General features: G+C 34.4%; 5 protein-coding genes and 1 long non-coding RNA gene across 6 annotated transcripts in view; 3 read left to right on the forward strand and 3 right to left on the reverse strand.

Moving 5' to 3' along the window:
* LOC147074239 (murinoglobulin-2-like) overlaps positions 1-6,321 on the forward strand; it is a 50,135-nt gene extending 43,814 nt beyond the window's left edge. The window contains exons 25-26 of the mRNA XM_085943833.1: positions 4,495-4,762; positions 5,957-6,321. Of these exons, the coding sequence (XP_085799959.1) occupies positions 4,495-4,762; positions 5,957-6,180 (492 nt within the window). The 3' untranslated portion in view covers positions 6,181-6,321. The remainder of the gene's footprint in view (positions 1-4,494; positions 4,763-5,956) is intronic.
* The window catches only part of LOC147074236 (uncharacterized), a 626,724-nt gene that overhangs the window by 139,596 nt on the left and 459,385 nt on the right, over positions 1-27,743 (reverse strand). The window lies entirely within an intron of this gene.
* cpa (F-actin-capping protein subunit alpha) lies at positions 9,912-11,324 on the reverse strand. The gene has a single exon (XM_085943834.1). It carries the CDS (start codon positions 11,267-11,269, stop codon positions 10,385-10,387), a length of 885 nt encoding a protein of 294 aa, XP_085799960.1. The 5' UTR covers positions 11,270-11,324; the 3' UTR covers positions 9,912-10,384.
* On the forward strand, positions 11,764-13,485 carry ND-B14.7 (NADH dehydrogenase (ubiquinone) B14.7 subunit). Its single transcript, XM_085943835.1, has one exon. It carries the CDS (start codon positions 11,798-11,800, stop codon positions 12,323-12,325), a length of 528 nt encoding a protein of 175 aa, XP_085799961.1. The 5' UTR covers positions 11,764-11,797; the 3' UTR covers positions 12,326-13,485.
* The window catches only part of RIC-3 (RIC3 acetylcholine receptor chaperone), a 57,728-nt gene continuing 46,506 nt past the window's right edge, over positions 16,522-27,743 (reverse strand). The window contains exons 10-14 of the mRNA XM_085943934.1: positions 26,868-26,987; positions 19,982-20,107; positions 18,804-18,879; positions 18,533-18,618; positions 16,522-18,366 (exon numbers count right to left, since the gene is read on the reverse strand). Of these exons, the coding sequence (XP_085800060.1) occupies positions 18,184-18,366; positions 18,533-18,618; positions 18,804-18,879; positions 19,982-20,107; positions 26,868-26,987 (591 nt within the window). The 3' untranslated portion in view covers positions 16,522-18,183. The remainder of the gene's footprint in view (positions 18,367-18,532; positions 18,619-18,803; positions 18,880-19,981; positions 20,108-26,867; positions 26,988-27,743) is intronic.
* LOC147074243 (uncharacterized) lies at positions 21,501-23,994 on the forward strand. Its single transcript, XR_015070274.1, has 3 exons — positions 21,501-21,737; positions 22,142-22,960; positions 23,253-23,994. It is a non-coding gene; the product is annotated as an uncharacterized LOC147074243 (long non-coding RNA).

Consider the following 27,743-nt stretch of genomic DNA (forward strand, 5'->3'; position numbering starts at 1 on the left):
AAAAGCCACTCCAATTTGTGATATTAAATGTTATTTGAAATGAAACTAAGTGGTTAATGCAGGGTTGTGAGATCCCCGGGGTTCCAGCGGCTAGCTCAGGTGTCCATCGAACCCCGGATTCACAAAAAAAGAAGAAGAACGGTTGGAGTGTAAATAAAACACGGTCTTTCGTGCTCGTAACGTGGTCTTCTTATATTTTACATTTTCTTTAAACGTTTACATATTTTGTTTTAACAATAAGTTTCGCAGGTCCTATCCTATCGGAAAGGGGACGCTTACTAATTACTTTTTTTCTTTTTCAAACTTCGCGTACCCACGCCATTCCAGCAAAAAGGACTCTCGTGATTGGCCAAATTTTATCGCGTGATCTTTGATTCGGCGAATCACGAGCCTGACCCTGGCGCAGGCGCGTCGAAATTTGGACGTTGCCGACAAGCGCGGCAAAATTTATTATATTTAAATATTAGTCTTAAAATTATCGCTTTCATCCATCATCATTTATACTTTTTAAATTAAATTAAATTTATCTTAATTACACCTCCGCCCAATATGTGATTTTCGCACACCGGACGAAGGCTCTTACTTATAAATAAAAAATACTTACGTGGTTGAGCAAGGAATCAGATTAGATGTTTTATGAAGCCGTTTCTAGAGGTCAGGGTTACGTTTCGACTTATAGCTACTAAATGATTATTTTACACCGGGAGAAGCCCGCCTGTAACAGGGGTGTATCAGTTGGCGAATCTTTTTATGTATGAAAACAATCCCAAAAATTTATATGTATTTTTAACATTGGAGTAAATTTATTCGATATTTGCAATTGGTGCAGTTATGTCCACTTTGCTCTGACGCCCTCATATTTTCGTCTGAATGTCATGCAGTTAAAACTGAAATTATAAAATGATCCCACTAGTTAAACGGTCTTCACCGCGGTTGACATACATTCTCAAGAATATTTATTTTATCAACTGTGGTAATAAATTAATTATAACACTTGGAGCTCAGCCAAATCTTTCATTCAGAAACAGATATCATCTAGGATAGTGATTCTCAAACTGGGGCTCTGAAGCTCCTTCCAGTGAGCTAAATATTACATTGCATGATCCCAATTTCCCTCGGATTAGTGAGGGGCAAAACATCAACAGCGTCGACAGCTTCAAATATCACATTACGGGAGATGGCATTTTGCAGAGAGAACTCGCTATCCGAATGGCAATGGCTGGAGCAACATTCAACTCGATGCGGAGTGTCTGGGACTCACGATTGTACTCGGTCAAAACCAAATGCCGCCTATTCGACGCTTGCATTCTGACGGTTCTATTTTATGGTGGTAGCGAATCATGGCACCTTATGAAGGCTAAGAGCAACCGTATACTGAGCTTCGAAAACAGATGTTTGCGACGGATACTGGGTGAGCAACGATAAAATAAGAGAATGCACCAAGCAGCCTCATCACGCTGAGAGTGAAGAGGCGACGTTGGACATGGCTCGGCCACGTGCTGCGGATGCCAGAAGAGAATCTCAACCTGGCTTGTCTGTTCTTCAAGCCGAAAGGCCGCTAAATACTATCTATAGAGTGTATACGGCGGAGCTACGGGATGCTGGTTTGACCTGAAATGAAGCAAGACGACTAGCGAGCGACAGGGATTCTTGGAGGCGCTACGTGGTGGCCATATGCTCCATATAAGGGGTGGTTATGGCCGAAGAAGAAGCATACCTGCTCATTTGCTCTTATTCGATCAATCCCTTTTCTGTCTTTCTGTGATGTCTAAGATACATTTCTCTCTGCAACTCTTAAGCGCGACATAATCATTAAAACAACAATGAGGGCACTTCACGTTGAACTGCACTGCATCTGCATGATGACATTTTGAACGTTTTTATCATATACCACATGCCTGCATTTTTCGAATGTCATTTCAAAATCACGATTTTTTGTTTTTAGGGGTTGACCTATGTATTTTCTATGAGAATGTTGTCTATTATCTATGGTCTGCAAGTTGGGTTCTATTAAAAACATTATCTATGGTTGTCATGTCAAACATAATTTTAACGTACGCACACGTAGAAACTGTTAAAATTAATTGAAATTAGCATAAATAATTAATAATAATTCAAATTACTAATACATTATAGTCGGCACTCTTCATCAGTGAATTTACTAGATGGTGCACATTCAAAATATTCTGCAAAATGACGAAACCATAGACTAAATTTTCGTCGCGATAGCGTAACAGTAGGCGACATGTACCGTGACATGCGTGGGTTGCGTTTTAATTTTAGGATTTCTCTGTTACTAAGAGACCAAGTGTTAACATGCTTACACTGGTTTTTATTTTTCAAAGTAAAATGTAACTGTAAAAGTTTGAGATATTCTGATATAGGAAGCACTTAAATTCAATACAGCTGGAAATGTAATTGACTGGTGTGGGGTGTACACGACTACTAAAATAAATTTAGTAATTTAAGTACATAACTAAATTATAGAAATAAATAATATCTACATTGCTAATTCTCACTCGTGATAAGATGTGAATCCTCTTATTCCTTTGATACCATTTTTGAGTTGATATGTAAAAAAAAATCAACATGGGAGGCCTGTTGTATTTATTGGTCTCCGCAATATTAGGATCATGGCCCCTACAAGAGGGGGGCTGGACAGGGCTCTAGCCTAGGGGCCCGGCGTGGCGGATTCACCAGATAAATGAGGGAAACACACATCTTAAATTTGGCGCTACTCTACATTGGGGTTATTACCAAATATATGGTTGTGCAATGCAATTTTTGGTTGATACTCCATAATTCGAGGTGTTAAAAATCGCTAAAAATACACCGAATTTTATTTGACCTCGAACACCATTTGGAAAACACCACTGTCAAGCGTCAGATCGCCTTTAACCTTAGCGATAAGTAGGGGGACCTGCCGAAAATCCTGGCCTGGGGGCCTGCTTCAGGATGTGGAGGCCATGATTAGGATACATTGTATTTTGGTTGAGTGGTCGCATCTAAGAACAGCATTCACATTCATTCTAACAGTACAGTTAAGTACATTATCTCTTGAGAATGGCGTGCAATGAGTCTAAAACATTGAAGAAAGAATGAGAATGAACAGTGACAGCTCAAAAACAAATAATTATTCTATTAATACTATCGGCCGAAGGTACTTGATGGAATTTGAATTTAAATTCTAATGATATTGAGGGTGGAAGGAAGTCCGCAGACAAGTGCAATGTGTCAATAGTAGTTAAGTTACAGTTAAGAAAACCTAGAAATAAGTACATCTTAATAACTAATCTTAAAGTGCATTGCAAACCTAAAATTTACAACAATATAAATATTTTACAATCAGTAAACTCGTCCGTGCGAACCGACATAAGGAATGCTTACGTGTCGGGTTTCATTCGTGTATCACAGGAATTAACAAGTAAATAGTGCATTTCTGCCACTGTGTCGTGAGAAATCCATTGTTTGATTGATAACATTTGTGTCATAGTCAAATTTCGCAGACAAAATTCTAGGAAGCAATCCGCAGTGTGGGAACAAAACAACAGTAATGAACCCACGTCGATAGCATTTTCTTTGTCTCCTTTTAATATAAAAACAAATGTTACAATCCAACAGGATATAGTATCTTCAAATCGTTCAAACTAATCACACGCTTCTCGCTTCGACGTAAAGATAATTTTCATTACAAACACAATCTTCGTAAATCCTATTTGTAAACTTCGCATTGTAACAAACTGTAATTTGAATTTGTATTTTGTTGTTAAGGGATAATAAATTCGGGGCTACTTTCATACGCATCAAAACCTTCTGATTCTATTCATTACCTACCCCTCATCACACCATCCCTTATCTACAATATCATGTAAGAATATTATTGAATATTATTAAACTAATAATTTTTAAAGACTAATATCATAGATATATCTCATTAGTTAACTCCATTAATTCCCAATACGTTACCATTGTTCCCAGAATGGACGATTTTACACCTCTTGAGTGTAGTATTTTTATTGTTTATAATTTTATTACTAATTATCTATTATTAAGTTTTGACGATTTATTATATGCTTATCAGGTGTATTATTATTGATAAGGTAGGGGGTTTTTTACAAACACTTCAACTTTTTGTTATATTTTTTTTATTGTGATCCTTGACTTAATAGGTAGGTGATAAAGTTTTTACCTACTTTATTGTATTGATTTGTTATATAAGTTAGAGTTAATAGTATTCGTTGTCGGTGTGTATTTGCCTATAGCGCCTGAAGATGCCGAAAGGCGAAACCTGGGTCGCAAAAAACGACTCAAATGGAATTGTACAAAACTTAAATCCATTAAAATTGAATAATTATTCTGGACCGATAAGTGCACTCACCCACATAATGAAATGGGTTCGAAACACTCAATCCAACTTTTTTTCTAATAAGTATATTTTTGCAGATTTCAATATTTTATGTTGTCGTAAATCAAATGCTTGTGAACATTTTCCAGACGTATACGATCCCGGAAACTTGTCCGTTTGACAAAAATAGAAAACCGCACGACGAGCCGATGGACATAGTGATGGCAGGTGCAGATCAGCTTAACTCGGAATCTGAATCGCAACCGTCTGAGTTCCTGTCAAACTTCCACGTCATCGATTCAGAATACGATTTGGAGATTCCAAAATCTGTGGAAGGTGTCCCACCAGTCTATGCTCTGCCGCCGGATGATTTTGACAAGCAACGTCATGATGATGATCAGTCTTTTCAAAATTCAGGTAAAAAAATTAGCTAGATTTACAGCAAATCTATTTCGGTTGCGACACCATTATCAAGACTATAATCGAATGATGTTACAGTTGAAATTTGTAGAACTAATATTGTACATACTATTGTAAAATTTAATTCAACCAAGTAAATGATTTTCCAATTATTAATATAATCAGACGCACACTTTGAGTTCTTGTAAACGACCCTGTTCAGAGACATCTGAGTTTGCTCATACAAATTTCATTAGCTTGTATGTGTACAAATAAAAACATGAATTTTATTTAAAAATTAACTTGACGCACATTGCAAATTTGCATTGTTCTGCATCGCTGCCAATGCTTCTGTGCAACTGTGAGCATATTGTATTGTAAAATACATTATGGTGTGTAAGTAGTTTCTATTCTTAATACAAAATTTAGCACAGATGTAGGTACATATGCCTATTATATTATTTTACAATGGCAATATTGTGCGCGTGCAAATATTAAATTCCATGTTAACAGTAAGCGACTACTACAAACTATTTATGAATATTTTGATAGCAGTAGTGAAGGGTGGGGGTGGGCTGTGAAGATCCGCCATAAATAGTGCACATTACACTTTGTTATGCATATGTATTTGTTTTTATTGAACCAAGACTACAATTTACTGATGTTCTTGGTAAGTTTTTTTTAAATTAATTAAACCCTGCCTAAGCCAAACAATAATAGTTTTGGTATACTTTGGGTGATATGACAAAATTTTGCACACTCTTCATCCATACTTATTTTGTTTTCGTTGGATTAAGAATAGGTACATACATATTACACATATTTATTGTTGGTTCATTTTTTTAAATTCATTAAGCCCTGCCTCAACCAAACTATAAACTATCCATAGTTATGTATGATTTAATTGCATAATTTTAGATATTTATGGACTAGTATTTTTTTACTGTTATTTATTATGGCTTGGTTTCGCAGGGTTTAATTGAATTTTAAAAACTAACCAACACCGTCTATAAATTGTAGTCTCATTTCAATGAAAACAAATACGTATGACTGACAAAGTTCTGTGTGCACTATTAATGGCTGATCTTAATAGACTACCTCCACCCTTTGCCACTGTTTGATACAAATGTTCATTCCACCCGGATGAATCTTCGTCTGGATCAGGTTTCAGTTAAATTATTGATTGATTTAATATCTCTTCTCGCTTTTCAGATATGAACTTGCAAAGTGATTCATCACTGCAGAAACCATTTAATAATTGGACTTTCATCGATTCGGAAATTGATTTGGAAGTCCCCGACGGATTGGAAGCCAACAAACCCGTCTGGCAACGCCCCGATGGACACACTCCTCAAAAAGAATCGTCTTATCAATATTCTATAAGTCCCCACATGAGTGGTAATCGTAGTCATACTATTTTGGGGCGATATCGTTAAGATATAGATTTGTTACTTATATTCTTGCAGCTCTTGGTCGCGAAGGTTACTAAAATGGTTTTTACGATCATTTGAGTGTTACGGCGCCAGTTCAATAATCATGTAATACTTCCAAGGCCATCTATCATTGAGATTATATGATTTTTGTCGCAGTATTTGAACTAATTTACTGGAAACCAGCATTATTGTTATAAAGCTTGTTTGCCAGAGAAGTGTTTAAATACAAAGCAGTTCAGTATACAAGCTGTAGTTAAGAAACCTGACCTAAATACTGTTGGTAAAACGTAGGAATATATGGAACCTTTATTTTATTTTACCTCACTGAACCTATTTCGGAAACCTACTTTGAATTGGTATCGAAATTTATAATAATTATTATTGGACACCAATTTTTTGTGTTGTTTTGAAAGATTTTTTTAAATTATTTTAGTGATTTTTGAAACTAAGTGCTCCTTTTATACTATTCTTATTGATTACTATAATTATGTACTTGTTAGATTTATAATGTTTATATTTTATACAATATTTATACATAAATAAGTATAGTACAATATTGAAGTTTGTTAAGAGTTGTGTGAATGACGACTCTCAAAGATTGAATCGAGTCAATGAGTCGATATTGTGAATCCGATTCGATTTCATAATGTAATGTTTTTTTAAAAATCATAATTAAATGCGAATAAATATAGCTTAATGTGTTTTATTCTCTTACATTAAAATTAGTACCTAAACTTTTAATATAAAATTAATTCCAGGGATTCTGGTGCTGATTGAGTATGGTTGACTCTCAATTTGCCGAGGTGACATTAAAACCATAATAAAGTTGGGATCAAATTCATCATATCCGACACTCCTATGTAAAAGTCTGTAACTGCTTTTTGGTTATTTTGACTCGACTGTTTTTTATTAAATAATTAATGATATAATTAGGATACTGGGTGTGCGGTGGGATGACTTTAGGAGCAACGAGGAGAGAAGAGAGCGCACCAAGCAGTCTCTCATCACGCTGAGAGTGAAGAGGCGACTTTGTCCTGGCTCGGCAAATACCCAAGTAAATGTTGTGTTTGAGCTTGTGTCGCCGAAAAGAACTGTAGTCTTTTGCCCACATAGCCTGAAGGGAAAACAATGATTCGGAAAAGCTCATCAGCGGAAAAATGAAGGGTCAATATGTAGAAGAAGTAGGTTGTCTAAAATCTACATGATGGTCCGACTAAGTGAAGGATACTGCGAGTATCTTGATACTTTCAGATATACGGATGGTTGAATACAGGAATCGCTGGAGACTTTTTAAAGCAGACATTATCCTGAGCAGTGAAACACGAAAATGAAAAAAACTGAGGTTAGCACTACCGACAAGTGCTGAGTGGTCCATTATTATTGATATATTTTAACGACTCATTTCCTCCAGGCATGATTGTAATCTATAAACATTCAACACAAACAGCGAAATTAAGTATGAATATTACGATAATTGCGTAATTAGAATATTTTCCTTTGTGTTGGATAAACTGGAATATCAATTATCTGGAGAATAGATAACTACTTCATCTACACCAAGCGTAAGGCCTCAGTGGCAGTGTTTTGCAGCGTGGAGCATGCATATTGTGGGCACTTGTTTAACATGCACGCCGCAGACCCCGCAAAACGCCACCACTGAGGCCTTACAATGATAGAATCAACTGTATACTACAGCTGGGAAGAAAATTTCTCAATTATTATGAGTAATGCGCTGGCTAGATTGCAGTGATTTGCCTGCGCAGTATAGTTTGCGCAAAAAATACGGAACACTTTTACAGCACTTTTCGGTTTGCGCAAGCTACAGTTTACCCGTCCATACACACGGGCTTCTAGATACAAACCGGTATGCGCAGGTAAGCTTGTGGTAAACCATGAGCGTCTAGCAAAAAAAGCAATGAGTTACTAAATTCAAAGTCAAAAATAAAATTCTATAAAAAGGGGGCAAGTACAAAATCTAAGAACAAGTGCGAGCGAGTATAGAGTAAGTTTGAATGTTTTAAGTAGGGTACAGGGGTGTGAATCACTCAAGCAATCTTTGCCCTGTAGTTTCTTACAGGTGACAAGGCATATTATAGTGAAGAGCATGTTGATTAAATTTCATTTCAATCATTGATGATTTATAATCATTTTAGGCTGTGCTAAACCGAAGTTTAGTAAACGAACTGGCAAAAACAAAAACGGTATTGCCATTTAGGAATTAGGCTGTAGCAACTCGAAAAAAATGCAATTTTGAGTATTTAACGGTAAAACTGCTGTATCTCAATTCAATTTCATTCTGGTGTTATCAACTTATTAATTTTAACATGCTATATCTACATAATTGTCAGATATCAGTTTTGGTGTCATTGGTGGATCAGTGTGGTTTCTGGGCTCTATAAGTATTTCAGTTTAATTAACTTTTTTTTTTTCCGATCATGTCCGATCCTAATAGGATTATATGGGCCTCCACAGAGTAGAGGTTTGTATTAACAGATTTTGTTTTTTAGGAGAAATGGATGTCAGCCACTTGCTCAACCTATTAGGTCCATACCCTGACTCACACACAAATTGAAAAACAATATGTGTACTTGCCAGACCCAGGATTCGAATCTGAGACCCACGGCGTGATAGTTCAACGCTTAAGCCGCGCGACCACCGTGGGGTGGGTGTGATTATTAACTACTTCTATGAAAATATTCTATTCATTGTTTTATGGTTTGGTTTAGGTTAGGTTAGGCGTACGCATCGGCTTATCATGTAGTGGGTCCCAGGTTCGAATCCTGGGTCAGACAAATACACATATTGTTTTTTAATTTGTGTATGGGGTCAGAGTGTGGCCCTAATAGGTTGAGCAAATAGCCAACATTGATTTCTTGTAAAAACATAAATCTGTTAATACAAACGTCCACTCTGTGGAGGCCCATATGATCGTATTAGGATCGGACATGGTCAAAAAAAGGCAAGTGGTAACATGTCAGCCTATGTCAAATCACATGTTTATATCTACACACCAGCATTGAGCAAGTGGCTAATTGTGGTTAATAAAACCTAAACTCTGTGGACGCCTCCAATATAATTTTCTTACAATCGAACATGGTAAAAAAAATCATTGGATTCAATTATCTTACAACTATGACCTTTCTTTTACAACAGTCTGGCTCCATGACGACGGTATACTTAATATTCGGAGACACGTTTTCCAAGCACTCATTTTTAATCTCATAACTTGTAAGCACTGCAGTTAATTTTTATATGCACGACATACACAATAATTTTATCATCTATCAATAATAATATGATAACTTGAATTTCCCGCAAACGTTGATTAGGTTTAGTGGAATGGTGTTATCAAGGGAACCAGTATTTGCAGTCTGAGTAATTATCGTGCTGGTAGAGGTGATTCATAATATATCTGATAAGAGATTGTAGCAAACCATAACACAGTGATCGTTTGTAATTGGTGGATATAAAATGTTAATCATAATTTAGTGACAAACTTTGTGGATCCTCTTTGAAATTAGTTATTTTATGTTGAAGCTTAAATATTTATAAAATATGTTCTAATTTTTGTCTCTTTTGCACAATATATTTGGTCCTTGATCGATTCAATTAGTATTTACGATATTAGCTGATAGGATATCGGTTCACATAGTTTGTTACGGTCACTGATACAAAAGATCACTGGATTATTTGCGGATGCCACCAGAAGGCAGCAATGATTGAAACACGGCCGGTAACATTTTAATATAATTTATTAAAATGAAATTTCCCATACATAGAATTAATACTCTCGTTGTCCATTGCGGATAAGTAAAACAACACTCCGCAAGGGTTCAATATAAAAATAAGTAAAACGTAACACGGATGGGCCGGGCGAGGGCGCGCTCGCGTCGACCGTCTCCGCCTCACTTTGAAATGCATCAGAATGGCGCTCCGCGACGCTTCCTCTCGAGAGCTTCGCTCGTACGACACAGAACACCGACGCAACAAAAAACTTGGGTCCCGTCGAAGGGAGAACCGAATCGAATCGTTTGAACAAATCAATGAAGAGCACGGGAAAAGAAGTCGGGAGGCGCGTTAAATATTTGAACAGAATTCATACTTATATAGTGATTATTTACATTTACGACGACGGGCGACCCCCGGTTGTGGCGCGTCACGCGGCGGCGGCGGCGGCGGCCGGCGGGGCTCGGCGCGCCCCCGCCCATCATTGGCTCTTCAGCTCCTTGCCGATGCTGTACGACACGATGCGGGTCCAGTCGATCTTGGTGCGCGTCACGGGCAGCTGCCGCCGCAGCGCCTTGAACGTTGTGTCGCTCATCGTCTTGTAGTTCTCCGAGATGGCCGCCTGGTACGCCGCCTCCGCTTCCGCCACGAGTCGAACCAGCTCGCGCGCCCCTGCCACCTCCCCGCCAGCCCCCGTGCACGACGCCGGCAGCGGCGCCCGCACCTCCTTGCTGCTCACCAGCTGCACATTGCCGTCCTCGTAGTAGTGCACCTGCACCTTGAGCACGCCGCGCAGTTCACCTCCGCCGCCCGGCCCGACCGCAGCCGACCACACGCTGCGCCACCGCCCGTTCCAATAGTTCTTCGGTTGGAACTGGTGGTCCTCTATGCAGGCGACCAGCGATACGCCGCCCGACTCAAGAGCGCGCGCGAACACCCCGCACGCCCCGTGTCGGTAGTGGCCCGCCGCATAAGCCGTGATCTCCTCGTCCAGAGCGGAGCGCCAGGGCTCCGCGGCCGCCTCGGGTTCGCGGGGCTCGAACTCGGAGCCCTCCTTCCGCAGGTGATCGTATTTGAAGGACTGCCTGGTGCGCGGGTCGAAGAAACGGCCCGCGCCCAGCTCATTGTGGTCGGTGACGAGGGCGGGCAAGTCCGAGCCCTCCACTCTGACGGGGGTCAGCTGGTCCTTGTTGTATTGAGCGAAGGCTCCGCTCGCGCCCTCCTTCAGCAGCGCGTCGTTGTTCAGGAGCACTCGCACGTCATTGAACACTTCGTTGAATTCGCCTGGCGGCGAATGCAGAATAAAATCCGACACGATTCTCACTTTTTCCTGATCGCCGATCGCTTCGTCACCGTCCGCCGCCATTTTTGATAGGTTGGGTTTTTGACACCGCACTGACAAGCGACGCAGGCGACCAACCTAAACTACTCAATAATAGAGTAAAATAATAAACTACCGTCAGAAAAAAATTTAATTCCAATCTAGGTATTTTTTTAGATTCAAACATTTTCACCGTATATTGATCACAGTTATTTTGACACGGAATACTAAAACTGCAATAATGTTGTTATATTAAGAATAAGTTTCATTGCATAGTTCAGTGAATAAATCGTCGATTCTAAAGTACCTATTCTCTTTGTAAAAACCTCATATATTTACGCTATGCTATAAGTATAATACGTCTTATAGTCCTATGCGGGCTATATTTTAAACTGAAGGCAGAGCGTAGGTACTATAATGAATTCTCGGAGAGCGTACTCTAATTCGGTGTCAATAATATGGCAATACTGTTGGACTTTGACACAGATTTCCAACCATAGACAATATACCACTGCCAACATTCGAAAGCAAAATTCTCTGTTGTGTAACTGCTGTCACTCGACTTATCCGATAATGAACGAGCGCGCCGACAAAATGTTTTTAAAATTCGGGTATTTCGATGCCCCCGACGGAAAGGAGCTGTTCCCCAAACTCGCGTATACGATGTCGCTCGCCGGCGTCAGCGGACTGGTGATCTCTTCCTACGACGTCGCGCTGTATTCCCATCCGAAGGGTCTGGGATCCATCCTCGGTCGTTATATCTACTTCACCGGACCTTTCCTCGGCATGGCGGCAGCGTTCACGTCGACGACGTACCTGGCCACTAATATCAGAGGCAAAGACGACGAGAAAAATTACTTCCTCGGCGGAGTGGCTGCCGGATCAATTTTCGGAGCTTGGCAGAAGTCAGTAGCCAGAGGGTTCGTCATGGGCATGGTGTTTGGTGTCCTGGCGATGGCGAAGAAGAATTCTGTTTTGACGGGATGGGAATTTTTCCCGGATGTGAATAAAAGCACCTTCAGCACACCGGCTCGTCGTATAGATTTTAGCTTGGTGAAAGAGCGCCCTAGAAACTGGACGACCGATCCCGCTGATGCTTAATTGGACTGGTGTTGAAGAAGAGAGACTTGTATTTATTTGGTCAGTATTTTCAACTTCGAAAAAATTTACACTTCTTCATTCAAAAGTTACTGCACACCTCACTAAATGATATAGCTTTGTTATATTCCTCTTGGTTAACGATCGTGGCCCCCATTTAAAAGCTACTCTCATTATTTATTTCACTGGTGATATCTGCAATACGTCTGTAGTGTCCTCAATTTGGTCGAACCATCAAGTAATATGCCTCTCTTTCTTGTCGAACCTTCTAAATAAAATTGCCATCATATAAATATAGAAAAATAACCTGTCGTGACACTAGTGCATTCTTGCTGTCATCTTGTTTTCCTGACTTTTTACCACTAAACACCAGAATTCAAATTTGGCATGCCAAACATAACATAGGAGACACCAATGTGGCTAATTTTTGGTACCTAACCTAACCTGTCAAATAGTGAAAAATGTAATAATTCATATCTATGAAGGTTTGCCAACTTTAAATCAATAGGTAACTCATTTACAATACATACTGTACAGACCTACAAACTTATCTCTAGAATGGCCAAAAATGGAACTACAGACTACCATAGGACACCATTTTGAAAATTCCATTTGAATGTAAGATTTTGTCCAGTTACGAGTCTTGATTGGGTAGTTTTCATCAGTGGCTCCCCCATCCCATTCCTCAGATAAGTTTGTAGGTCTGTACAGTATATTGAAGTGACCTTTTAAGTTGGCAATCTATAATTGGTGCCATTTTGAATTATTTGTTGTGCAGATATTTCCAGTCATAAAAGCTTTAAAAATAATAGAAATGCTATTGGGTGCACTTTTGTAATATACTGATCAAATAAATGGAAGTGTATGAAAAAACTCATTTATTTAGAACTGTCTACGATACTTACAATTATTGTAATGGCAAGATCAGAGGGGGGTGCATAGCTATTATTGCTACCCCTCCCCCCCCCATTCTCAACTATTTCTGATTATGCCACGGATAGCAAACACACTCACTCTATGCTTATAATGAATATGTAGATATATCAAATATAATATTTATTACCTTATTGGTTTGCTATCTACAATAATTTTGTTATTATTAATGAAAAAATGTGAAAATATCGAGGAAATGTGTATATAAAAAAAAAATTTTAAACATGCAAGATTGTTTTTTATTTCTTATCTAAAATAAAACCGGATTCCATGAAGTATTGATTAACATTTTTACAATGGATTATTCACCTAAATCCCCTATACAGCAGATCCATTCCAATGTACTTATACCGCCTGTACACATGCATAGGTTTACTTGCGCCAATAAGTAGTGTGTATTTTAAATTATCGCGATAATAACTGTTTACATGTAAAAGTGTTTACTGCATTCTTCAAGAGTAAGTGAGACGCAATGTTAACATTTGATGGTACTATTTGACAGGTCATGAAAATTGGTTAACCTCAAAATGAGTGTGGTGTAGTTCTATCGTTCTACTGCGCAGGCGCAGATATTGCACGGTCCAATTGACGTCTGAAAATTCTGAACTTTTTTGATTCATGCATACAATCTTGCAATTTGCAGGATAATACATGTTTACATATGGGTTATGGCCGTGATAATACGTATTGTATTGTCAGCAGTAAATCCATGTTCTTTTGTCATACCCTAGTGGTTAAGCTACAACATACGGTCATAGCCATAAATTGACAAACTAAAATTGAAGTAGGGAGTAAGATCGTGTTAACGCGCGTGTTTGAACATGAACTGATGGTTTTATAAATGCGTTTAAAAATTAATAAATGTAAAAAATCTTAACACCACTGCACAGTTATGTACCGAAATATGACTATATTCTAAAACATTAGAACGAAAGGTTTAAAAGAATACTATTTTATGTAATAAAAATACTTTATGCAGTCATCAAATGTTTCAAATAAATATAATGGATAATAAGGCTTCAAAATTTTATAAATAGATTATCTACAACGTTTAAGGTATGTCCAGGATCATGCTTTGAAAATAGAACAAAAGCTCCATTTTGACCTACGCTGAACATGTCCCCCCTTAACTCACCAATTAATATTAACACATCCTACTTATAAGGTTGGAACTGCAAAATGCTAACTTTTCAGTAGTATGATTTTAATAAATTTTAATGACACCACAACGTTAATTTAAATGCTGTATTTGTAATTTTTTTAGTTATGCTTATAAAATATTGATTGAATTTTTGTTTTTTTTTTTCGATATCATTGTTTTATCTTAAAAATTATTTAATAAAAGGCAATAAGTCAAAATAGAAAAAAACACAGTTCCGACCGTTTACGTAGGAAGTGTCAATTTATTGTTAAAAATAGGGTTTAGGATATATTTGGATAAATGTCAGTATGAGTTCTATTTTAAAATCAGTTGGAATAGTATTAATACTAACGATATATATGAAATATCGGTATAAGTCGGTTTACAGGAATCCAGGCGGGAACCGTGCAAATTTTCATAGCCGATTTTGGCAACATTCATGAATTCGAGAATGAAAACCTAACCCAACAAATAATCCAGTATAACGGCTATTTTCAAAATTTGTTTGCGGCTGGCTTCCTGTAAACCGACAAGAACCGAGATATCTTGTCTCTGGCAGTGATCCGGTTAAATAAAAATACAAGTGATTCTTTTAGTAGATGATAATTTAATTTTTTACGTAATACCTATATTACACGATATTTAGTTTTGTATAAATGGTACAATAAAAATAAACGGCAACATTTACATAGACAATAAAGTAAAATATACAAAATAACATTTGGACAAACAAAATGAATACATTCAATCACTGAAAAATATAGTAAGTAATATTTAATATGAAAAAGTGCAGCAAAAATAATATTGATTTCTTCTATTCTAATGTGACTCGCGTGAATGAAATGGCTATGTCTATAATATAATAATAGTAATGAGTACATTATATTTTTTACCCTTGTAGTTAGTATCACTAAAATGCTTTATTCTTAATTACACACATAAATTCTTGCATATTTTTTCAAACATTAATTCCAACAATGTTTCGTTACAGGATACATACAGTTTGGAAATTTAAAAATTTAAATACAATAAATAACGAATAGGTATATTATATTAGAGAATTGACTTGAAAATTTTAATAAGCCCTAAAAATTTGAGAATAGAAAAACAAACAGAGGTGCTGAGAATTTTTTGACAAGTGACATATTAAGTTTATTACTTAGTAAAAAAAATTAGTTAGGAGCAGTTTTCACACCACCACATATCGTTGGTGTTTTGTAAAAAGGGCGAATTAACCAAAATGGTATTTTACAGGAGGATTTTTTACTTTTGACATTTATTTGTTAATTATCTGTGGATGATTATAAATGTCTAACAAGTTTATAATAAAGCTTAAAAAGAATACTAAGTGGATATTCGCCCTTGCGATTATCGTTTTTAAGTACTTTTCTGCGGAGATATAGATTCGCCGTTTTTACACAACAAAGCTAGAGGAGGTACATATTTTTTTTTCATTAAAACCGCGATTTCGCCAAAGTGGTTGATTTGCCCTTTTTACAACACACCAATTGACCATATATGTATATTTATGATAGCAATGTATCTAATTTTAATGTTTTGATAAATAAATATATAGAATTTATATTATCATTATTTTTAATACATATGTCTATACATAATTTGAAAACACTATATTAAATAAATAACCAATAGAAAAAATCTTTTTGAAAAAAATATAACACCCAGCAGGATTCGAACGTATGTCTCTCAGAAATCGCACCCACGTGCACTGACCACTATGCTATAGGTATCTTATTTAATTGTGATGAATTTTAACTAATGGTTCTTAGACACTCTCAAGCGGTTGCCAAATTGCGTTACAAATTGGCAATCGGTTTTTGTATTCCTTGTTTTCAAATTACGTATGTTCAATAAAAGAATTTTGATTTTTAAATCTTGTGAATTATTCGTTGAATAAAAAAATAGTTAGATAATTAAATAATGTCTAATTGAGAATCAGTCCTCATTTCTAAAATGTAGATTTTATTATTGCATATCGATTTATTCAATTTGATTACCTGTGCGTTTGGATCGCTTTAGTCCTCAGTTCCTCACTTAATGTAATTCATAGGTATTAATGCTGTGAGAAATTGATCAAGTATACTGAATATTTTTTTCTGCTGCATTATAGATAGTACCTACATTGTGAAATTGTTGAATTATTTTAATATAATGATAGATAGATAAAAGACTTTGAGGAACAAAAAATAATTAGAAATTAAATTATTATCGTGTAAAATAAATTATGAATATTATAAAATTATTGTTGGCACAGTTACACCGAGTCTTATCTATGGAAGCAGAATTAATTGGCAAACAGTTGTTAGTGCCGATAGAAATAAATATAATTACTTCATCCCTTTCTGCATCTAATGTCTTTCAAAAATTATATACGTATTAACTACAATAACAATGATCACATAAACGCATAAATTTGCTACTGATTTTATCAATAATTAGAAAAATATTCCTAATTTACCTATACGACCCAAATGTAAATATGAATGGCTTTTAAAATTTGGGTTATACTTACTGCTTTAAAAATTAAAAAAAAAAAAAAAATGTTGCTAGTATTTAGAAGTGTTCTCAGAGAATTAAGCATTATAATAAAATTATAACAAAGGTTTTACGTAAAATGGAAGCATTCATCATTCGTAATAGCCTAGTATTACAAAAAAAACATATCACAATCTTTAAAAAGCGAATAATGACAACCATAACCTGACATACTCTTCAACTAAAAACAATCAATGAAAATAAATAAACTACATAATATTATGAAACAATGAAATATTGAGACATTAAAATGTTGGAAATAGTTAATAAATACAATCATTTTAAATAATTTGGCACATTGCCTTTGTTAGGTTCCGCAACCTTATCATGGAAAGGAAGCTAGATTTAACTAAAACAATTTTTTAAATACTGTTTTTAAAAGCTTATTCAGAAATAATTGCAACTGGGTGGGGTAACGGGAAACTTTTCATAAACCACTTCAAAGTAATCAATTATAAGGTTCGACGTCATATATTTTTAAACATGTCAACATGACTTTTTGTCAATTTTAGGACTGCGAAAGAAAAAGGGAGAAAAGTCCAAAATCAGTACTTTACAGGTAAGCCAAAAAAAGATTAAGTTTTGGACCCTTATGTAGGCATGTGAACTTATATAATTTTGAGTGTAATTTACTTACTTCAATCGGGCATATTCAACTTATTTTTAAGATTTACCTCTGTTTTACTGTAGCACACAGAATTTATGTGTTGAATTTATAATTTGAAGTTCAATTAGTCGATAGTTATTTCTGGTAAGTTGGTTCAAAGATTCGTCTACATAAGATTAATTAATAACAGTAATATATTAGGTCCATTTTAATGCCCATTATTGGTTTACCTCTAATATACTGTGTTTGCATTATAAATATTGTAGCAATTAAAGCATTTTGCACGTATGGGAGATGGTATTGAGTGCAACCAATGCAGGAGTTGCGTCATGGTGTCACCAATAAATTATGTGCCACTGACCATAGTTATAACGCAGGTGCAAATTAAAAAGTTTTGCACTTTATGTATGAAGTAGTAGCATTTCAAAATGATTTAAAATTCAATCCGGTTTGATAAAATAATCAATTCTGTTCCCGTAAGTTGCCACAAAATATGATGATCAGTCAATTGAAATTAACAATGAAGTCGGTTGTGAGATATAACAATAATAAAACGGCATATTAATTTAAGGAGACACTTTTGGTATGAAAAATAAAATGGGAGAAAGAGAACATGTTCAACGATTACGGCTCTTCTTCTTCCTCCTCCTCTTCTTCTTCTTCAACTTCTACTTCCTCTTCCACTTCGACTTCCACTTCCTCTTCTACTTCCACTTCGACTTCAACTTCCTCTTCAACTTCAATCTCTTCTACTTCCACTTCTTCATCTTCCACTTCCTCCTCTTCTTCACTCGCCTCTGCTTCGTCCTGAATTCAAAAACAATCATAATTGATTAAGTCATTTAAAGAGAGAATATGTAAGTTAAGTTCCTTTGTTATCTTCCAATCAATTAAAAGCATAATGTTACTCATATTATCCGGTCTCAGATACAATATATTATAAACCCTATAGCGTGTATGAGTATCTTCTTACCTCAGCTGTTTGTTTTGGAGCGGTGGCAGCACTGGCCGTGGCAAATTCATCATCGTCTAAATCCAGTAATGAATCATCGATGACGGCTGAAAGAAACATAATACCAACATTGAAATCAATACTGTCTGAAGAATATTGGAAGAGTGACAAATTTAATAGACAATCGTAAGATCAATAATTTTTTTTATACACGAAAATGTAAAATTATGAATTATGAAAACTGGTATAAAATTATGAATTAATTACGAGTACGGTTTAAAAGGTAGTTTACCATTATCTCTTTCTGGCGTTGTCTTTGCAGATTCATCGTTGATTAGTGAGAGAGTCATCTTTCCGCTTAGAACAATCTGAAAATGATAAGTATACAATATATTGAATAGTTTAGCCGGACGTATGCCACAAGCGCGTTTACGCACTCAACAAATCTGTGCAAGCAAGGCCGGCCATATGAGTGTGTATACACTCACTACACTAACCCCGGTTGGTTGTTTTAAATAAATAAACATATTGTATCTACACTATATACTGCCATCTCATGTATTTTTGGTGACATTGTATATCGTAATAGTCTTTATGATATACAGTCGAACTTGGTTATTATGATCACTGAAATAACGAGATCTCCGATGTAATGAGGAAACATTCGTTAACATTTTAGTTTATGATTTTCTCCATACATTTATTCACTTTTATAACGAGCTACTTCTCGGGTATACCGAGTAAAACTGTTAATGTGTCGATACCTAATTGGTGTTTTCGCCGACAATATTGAAAAAGTATCCACGCATATGGTTGATATTGCATGTAAAAAATCCAAGCTTTGGGAAGTCAGTAGGTACCTACCAGCACCGGCGGCTCAGCACTTCATTACAATAAACAACTTCTTTTGTAGTTTATGAATGTCATGCTTGTTTCAGGGAATTTTATGATGGTTTTCATATTTTTTATGTTCTATGCTTAAATAGAATGTTGCGCAAAAAATGTTATATAACGATATAACGAGTAATGCTTATAATGAGCAAATTCAGTCGGTCCCATCTTCTTCGTAATAACCAAGTTCGACTGTACTTTCAATATATTTCTAAATAATGAAGGTTCTAAGGTTTTATTTTTTCATAGACATTCGTGGCCCCTCGGGTACCACCATTCTAATACCTCCTGGTATTTAACGGGTTAGTTTTATTATTAAAAATATTTTAGTTTTATCTAGTGCTCGTAAAGCACCGGCTGCTATTGTCCAAATGAACCTTCCCAAACTGTATTAATTTTTCAAATAAACATTGTGACAAATACACTCTACATAAAAAATACGATATAATTTTCGCGTGGTTGCCTAGAAATCAAACAAATTCTGCGTCAATGATTTGTACAATAATATGGACAATAGTATGAATTAATAATACGAATCAGTCCATTTTAGTAGTGGGCGATTGGTAGTATAAGACTAACCGGTTTATCCTTGTCATCTAAGTCTTCGTCCGAATCCTCCCTGTGGGTTTCTGATTCAGCCACCAGTAGTCGGGACTGGTGCGGCAGAGCTCCTTCCAAATAGATCGATGACACCTCTTCCATTGGCTGCAAGTAATTCGAATACACATTACTAATATATAACTAAAATATATATATTAATAATATACCTTTCCTATATGAAAAAACAATGATTTGTAATTATCTATTTATATCAAACATCTATCTTAGTGTCTATATATATTCATAAAATTGAACGATATGTCTATCTGTCCGTTTCCATTTGTTCGATTATAAATCAAAAACTAGTAGTCTAGAATCTACACCAATGAAACTTGCATATCTTATACTCTACGTTGTTGGTAGTAGTTTGAGTTTTATCTTTTTCTGGTACTACAAACGTGGTATTCCCATAAAACTTTTGGTTTATGATGCTATCAATCTGAAACATTCACTGATAGATGGAGATAGAGAAACCCAAAAAAGGAGGTGCGGGTGTGGTGTTGTTGATTTATTTTTTGAGATAATTGATTTTGACTAAATTACACTTCATGACCGTTAAAATTTCAAATTATATGATTGTGCGATGTAATTTTTGATTATTGTGTGTCGATACTCAACAACTCCATGATTTAAGAGCATACTTCAGTGAAACGGCAAATAATTTTCAACTATATTGAACTAATGAATATATTATTAGTATTACTAATAGAACAATAAACATAACATTAAATGGACATATGTTGAATTTTTATGACAAATTATGTTTTGTTCTGCACGCGTCGTTTACACAATCTTCGCATCGCGTAGTCACGATCGTTTTAGACCGTGCCCCAGCTGAAGTAACGCCTTAAGTACGTGAATTGAAAATAGAAAAAAATCACTTATAACACACTGAATAGGCACCCTTAATTTGACCTGAAACAATTTGAAAAACGTTAATGTAGTGTGTTACACTGCCTATAACATTAAAGATAGGCCACTAGAGATCCTAGCCTAAGGGCCTGTATCAGGTTGTTGGGGCCCTGACTAGGACATGCACTCCCATACAACATTTCAATATTATAATGGACATGTCAAATACATTAATGCCAATTTGCGATTCACCTATATTGTAATATAAGTATACTTAATTTTTCAACTACACATAAAATGCATTTTATGTGTATGCAATAAATATTTTGAATAAAAAATAGATTACACAAACTCTTCTTATATACTTTTAATATAATATATTTTTATTAATTATTTCTTTCTAAATATCCTTTCCAAAGTATTGCCGCAATAATATTTGTCATTCTTATGTTGACAGCTAAATATTAAGTTAATTTGAGAAACATGAATCAGACTCTGATATAATTTTGTCTCTCCCACATCTATTTATGTGACATTTTGAAAGCTTAAATGTATTTTAAATGTCCGGTCAAAACATATTTATAACATAATTATATACCGTGGGTTGACTGACAATATTGGAGGTATTCTGAATACTTTCCACGTCAGTCAACGGCTAACTGTCCGAGGTGACGGTCAAAGAATAGACATATTTTTTCATTGTCAATTTTTTTAAATTATTAATGAAAGAATATTGCCTTCATTAATAATACAATGTTATTAACAAACAAAACAAAACAAACAGGTGTAATTAAGTAATATGATAAATTAATGTTTGAAATGTGTTCATTGTGTCTGCCATGTTTATTTATTTTGAACATTATACCATAAATAATAATATAAGGTATTTCTATGACGTTTGTATGAATAGAAAACGGAGATAAGTCTAAAATCACTATTTTCCAGGAGAGCCAAAAGAAGATTGAGTTTTGGACGGCTTTGTACGGGAACTTGTATATTTCTGTATGGAATTTAGTAATAATTCAGATGCGCTGGCGTTGATCCAACTTATCCCTTTTCTCAATAATATGCATTATAGTAAATTTGGAATAAATCAACAACAAATTTTAAAGATTACATTTTTAAGACTTATCTCTCTTTTCCTTTTGCACACAGATTTTATCTGATGAATTACTATGCTCACAAGAACCATTGCTACCAGTCGTAGTTAGGATTTTCTGTTAGGTTTTCAATTTTATTTCATTAGCACAATGTGAATATTAGACAAAGACGTTGATTTTTTTCCAGATGGAGCCTTTTGTGATTTCACTGCGGAAATTACTGATGGCAACTTCAGTTTGATGTAAGTGCCATTTTTGTATGGAAGAAAAAAAACGCAGAGTTTGTACAAGTTTGTACATCTCTGTACAAGGTTTTTTTCGACATCTTTCATATTACATCAATATCAATTTTATTTGGTGAAGCCCTAAAACAACAAACAAATGACCTCACGTAAGTGGAATATCAAAGTTTTGCACTCATTCAAACTTCATAAATAGACCGTATTTAACAGTATGGTATTAACTATGAATAATTATAAAATAACATGTCTGTAACATTGTAAAGTATTAGTGGGGTAAAAAAATGGCATGCAGCGCAAGCAAAAGAATAGAAAAGCAATATTGGCAAAATTAAAGTTTTTGGAAACAAGCACAGCGGAAAGAAGAGATATTCAAATGCATAGGACACATCTATTTTTACTTGTCTATTATGTTTTCTGTATAAAATATGTCTTGAGCTATTTAACTGTGTAACGTAATATAACTTTTAATAAAATGTATTGAAACTAGAGTTTGCAACGAATCTTAGAATAATGATCATATAAAAGCAGGAATCCCTGGATTTGGAGATTAACTTTCACATGATTTTCACTTTAAATAATAGGTATATTTTTGTGAACTACATAAATAAAAAAAATCATTATTTTCTCATTAAATCAGTCTAAAAATATACAAATATACTCAAAATTTTTCATTCTAATTGATTCGAGTTTTGTACTTTGTTATCATTTATAAATAGTAATTTAATACAATAAAAGAAGGTAAAAACCTCATTACTCTAAGTAAAGTATCACATATAAAACTTTTCGGCTCTCTTTACGGAAAGCCTACCGCGAGCTACCGATAGATTCTAGAAACGTCATCGGTAAACGCATTGGCAAACTCTATTATGCTATACTGATTTTTGAAAACGGCGAATTTTATTAATTTAAAATGATTGAATTTTATACATTGTAAATGATCTTTATAATAATAGCGGCTTTCCCATGGTTGTCTATGCTCAAAATGTGGTGATTGGATGGTTTCAGATATAGACACCGATGACGTTTCTAAAATCTGTCGGTAGGCTTTCCGTAAAGAGAGCCAACTTTTCAATTAGCTGGTCAGAATATTAAAAAAAAGGACTAATTCGTAGTGTTCTAGGATCCAGGGATTTAAAATTCTGTCTGAGATTGTAATTCCTAATTCAAATTTAAAAAACGACATATAGTTGTATAAAATTAATAAGCTACCTACTCAATTTTGTATAAAATTACCTCACCATGGAAAAAATAAACTAACAATATGTTAATTTTATTAGATCAATGACTTTTTTATTTATTTTGAAATAACGTGTAGTGTTTATTATATGTATTCATACATAATTGTTTTCTACTGTGATAATTACTAGGTAAATAGAAAACTTTATGACTTTATAACATCATATTACTATGTAACCATAACATAATTCACAAAATCTATAACACTGAAAAATTCACATTTAAATAAGTAATAAATGGTGCGACATTGAACGAAAAATGGTCAATATGTTATAAACAATATTTGAATTATTATTCCTTTTGATCGATTAATTGTTGTGATAGCTATTTTTTTAAAATATTGTTTGTAATTAACACAGAGAGATCTGTGATTGTATAGATTTATTTATGACAACATGTAAACTCGACACAAAATAAAAGACAATAAATAAAAGAAAATATTTATTTAATAAGTATGTCAACTTAACAAGATTGTAAATATTTTTTATGTAACAATTTAAATAGATATGACTAATGACTAGTTTAAAAAGCATTTTTTGATTGATTAAAATGTTTAATTTGTTTTTTATAGGTGTGAACATGTTTTTTGTGAACTGAAATTTTATAGAAATTTCACTGTTAATTTGGTCATGTGTTTGAGAATGTTTGAATGTCATCAAATAAATATTTTCTTTTTATTTCAGTAATATTGAAGTAGTGTAATAATCAAAATTAGACACAAAATGAAACAAAATGCATATTATGGAACATTGAAATATGTAAAAAAACAAAATGGCCAATACAGCATTCAGACATATTTTTAATTAATTTTCTAATATAGGTAGTTATTATGAAATTACCATTTTAAACAAAATAAAAAATAAACTACATTATCTAATATTTCTTTGAATGGAATGGTAGTGTCTATGGTAGATGTTTCTAGGGATATTATAAATTCTAGTTCATTTTACACTAATAATTTTAACTAAGAAACATATTGTATAAAATTATCAGGGGTTTTTATATGGCATTAAAGGCTTAATTGTAGAAAAAAACAATGGCATCTGTTAATTCTTCGACTAAATAGACATTAATGTACTAATGTTTTTTTGAAAGAATTTTCAGAGAACTATATGCAAACCATGTACAGAAAAGACAAATGAAAAACATAGATACATCTATAAATAATTTATAATGCTATCAAATTTTGCAATGGGATAATAATTATAATAGACATTTATTTGCGATTAATTTTGTAATAATCTTGAAAGAATGTGATACCTCTACAAATAAAACACCCCTAGAAACAGTCATACCAGTAATAAATTTTTTTTATTAATATTTCATAATCATGCGTTACTTGAGCGATAGTTTTATTTGTACAACAATAATTTGGTCTCTTAAAATTAATAAAAAACAAGCATTCAGATATATTATTCAACTGGCAATATTTAATTCTTTGGCTACAAATGTTCAGCACAGATTTAGTTTGTTACATGACTCGTCATAATTGATAACAGGATTGTGTACTGTTAAAATATTCCTCTCAATAAAATATGTCAATAATTCCCTGAAATTTTCTCCCATTGCCCTAATACTGACATTCTTACAATGAAAATTTCACTGAAAGAATGTATAGTTAACGTGGCTATAACATGCAATATTTCATTTACATGAAGAATAAATTAGATAAGTAGTAATAAAAACACTGCCTCAAAGAACTTTATGGTAACCATAAAATTAAATATTTGAAATCATAAACAATTCTATAAAAGGGTTCTACAGGATTTATCTTCTACAACATAACAAAAGAATAAAGGAATAAAGAAAACCCATTATTATTGACACAACAGATAGATTATTTTGCTAAATATATGTTTTTAAATCGACTTTCTAAGTTGCGGTAATTCAAAATAAAACTAAAAATTATGATTAGAGTGAAACAAAATATCGTCTCTGTTCTGGCAGAACACACTAACTGGAGAATACTTGTTTTGAGTAATTTGATTTTGAAGTTGTTAAAATGTTTGAAATGGTCTATCATGTGAGTTTATTAAGTAATCGTAAAAAGGATGACTTTAAAATAAAAATGTTTATTTATTAAGAGGGTTTCCAGACGGTAAAGTTTGAAATAAGGAACATTTTGGTATAACTAACTCAATATGTCATCTTTTCGATTTAGTGTCTTCTGCCAGAACAGTGATGATAGTATGTAATTAGAATGGAAAAAAATTGTATATTATCTGACAATAAAATTATTAAAAGGAAACTATAAACAATAGATTCATTAGGTATCTACCATGCATTTAGAAGATTTGTACTTATGGTAAAATTTATAATAATAAAGTGAATTTTTTCATTGATTATAAGTAAATTGACAATTTGACATTGTGGATTTTAATAATTTTTCATTAGAGCATTATAAAATTAATTCCTAAAGCCATTGGCATGGATTTGAACCAGACTAATTCAATTTTCGAGTTGCATTGAAAAGTTGATAAAAATCGTTAATTAATAATAAAATATAGTTGTCGAGTATTAGTAATTTTTCACAGGTCGTTAAATATGATGTTCGAAATTAATGTGCCGTGAACTGGCTTAGTGGGTATTCAGGAGACACGTATTCACGAATATGAGCATATACTAATAAGATTTATGCTTACTGATAATTTCATACACATAGAAAACAAAAAGTGGACGAGTGTCAAATGGTATCCATTCGTAAGCTTAATTTTTGATATTTTTAAGATGCCCGTCTGTACCTATTCTTGACGTTAGCAAGAATGTCATTTGAAAGAGTAATTATTAAATAATATTAATATTGGCATCACTCAATATTAAGACTTTGAATGATTGTAATCCAGTGTTTACCAATCTTCCGATATGCTAGAACCTTTTTAAATACATAAACTTTATCAGCGTAAATGACTTTTGACAATAAGTTATGAGTCTTCATGTTATTATTTTCATGTTCTGAGCAGCTATAGTTTTCCCTTCAGGGTCAGATCAGGGAACTTTTTCAGCTAGATACGGTATTTATTTTCTGAAAATAGTACAGAAATGCTAAATAATAGTATTTTTGGCATACTATACACACTACTAATAATAAAATAGTACCCATTCAACTCTTTGGTATGTTCTCAGAGGTGTGCGTACCATAATTTTGAAAACACTGGTATAGCGCCAAAAGAAAAAGCATGAATGCATTTTCTACAACAGTTCTAATTAATTGTATTATTTCTTCACAATGTTTATATTTATTTCCTTTATACTTTAATGTCTTTGCACGCAATTAAGTACATTAATTATTTTACTCATATTCGTGAATGGTGTGTAACATCAAAGACAATATCGCAAATCAAATTGAAAACACAAAAAGCCCATGCATCACCAACAGACGGCTCATGTGTCTACGAGCGTCTGCGTGATGTGCACGGTATAGGAGAGTTGCCTGACCGTGGGGTGTCGGTGGTGATGATGGGGGGCAGCGGCAGGCGTGGATGGCGTGTGAGGACGTGGTACCTCCGCCCATGGCTTGCCTCCTTCCCGGTGCGCAGTCATCTCCATTCCGAGCACCTGAGCAAGGAAAACGGTGTCAGGAACGGACCACCGAGCTTATGCCATGGCTGGGACACTTGGTTTCTTCAATCACAGTATTATGACAACCTACACTAACCTAACTAACCTGACCTCGCACACACATGTTACATACAGTTAACTAACAATTTTACATTTTTGCTGATATGTTTAGTTTCTTTAACCACATATTATGACCATCTACTTCTTTGACACAGCTTATGCGAACGTCCTGGATGATAAATGCAGTCTGTGGCGTCATAGTAGAGTTATTCGATGGTTAACTATTTGAATACGTGTATTAATTAAGGCGCTAAGTACCAAAAACAAAAAAACTGACATTTTTATAGAAAAGTGTTCTACATACCGATGCCAATAACTTCAACTATGGTCTAAGTGCCTCAAGCAAGTCAAAAAAATACAGCAAAATATACAACGTTGTAAGTCCGTTGGCCTGTTTTATTTATAATGGTGTAAATAGCACTACGGTGGTCAACCTCATTCAATATAAAATGGCTGACGATGGTGTGTTGACACTTGCGAGTTCTTAATACCAAAAATTATAGAAGCTGCCGTGATTGCTTCACACTGTAAAACCACATTTTTCAAAAGGTCTGCTTCATGAAATTTTACTGCAATGACTCGGTATTTTGTAACTACAGGCAATACTACTTTTTGGTACTTAGAGCCTTACTTAATACACGTATTCATTTGATCTTTTACTGGAATTATAAATTTTTAGAGGGTATACGTGTG

This window comes from Rhyacophila brunnea, unplaced genomic scaffold (genome assembly GCF_057557595.1).
Source record: "Rhyacophila brunnea isolate RB1 unplaced genomic scaffold, BYU_Rbru_1.0 scaffold_16, whole genome shotgun sequence".
NCBI lineage: Eukaryota > Metazoa > Arthropoda > Insecta > Trichoptera > Rhyacophilidae > Rhyacophila > Rhyacophila brunnea.

Excerpts from the sequence above, each read along its gene's own strand:
- cpa (XM_085943834.1), bottom strand. The coding sequence starts at position 11,269 with ATGGCGGCGGACGGTGACGAAGCGATCGGCGATCAGGAAAAAGTGAGA.
- ND-B14.7 (XM_085943835.1), top strand. The coding sequence starts at position 11,798 with ATGAACGAGCGCGCCGACAAAATGTTTTTAAAATTCGGGTATTTCGAT.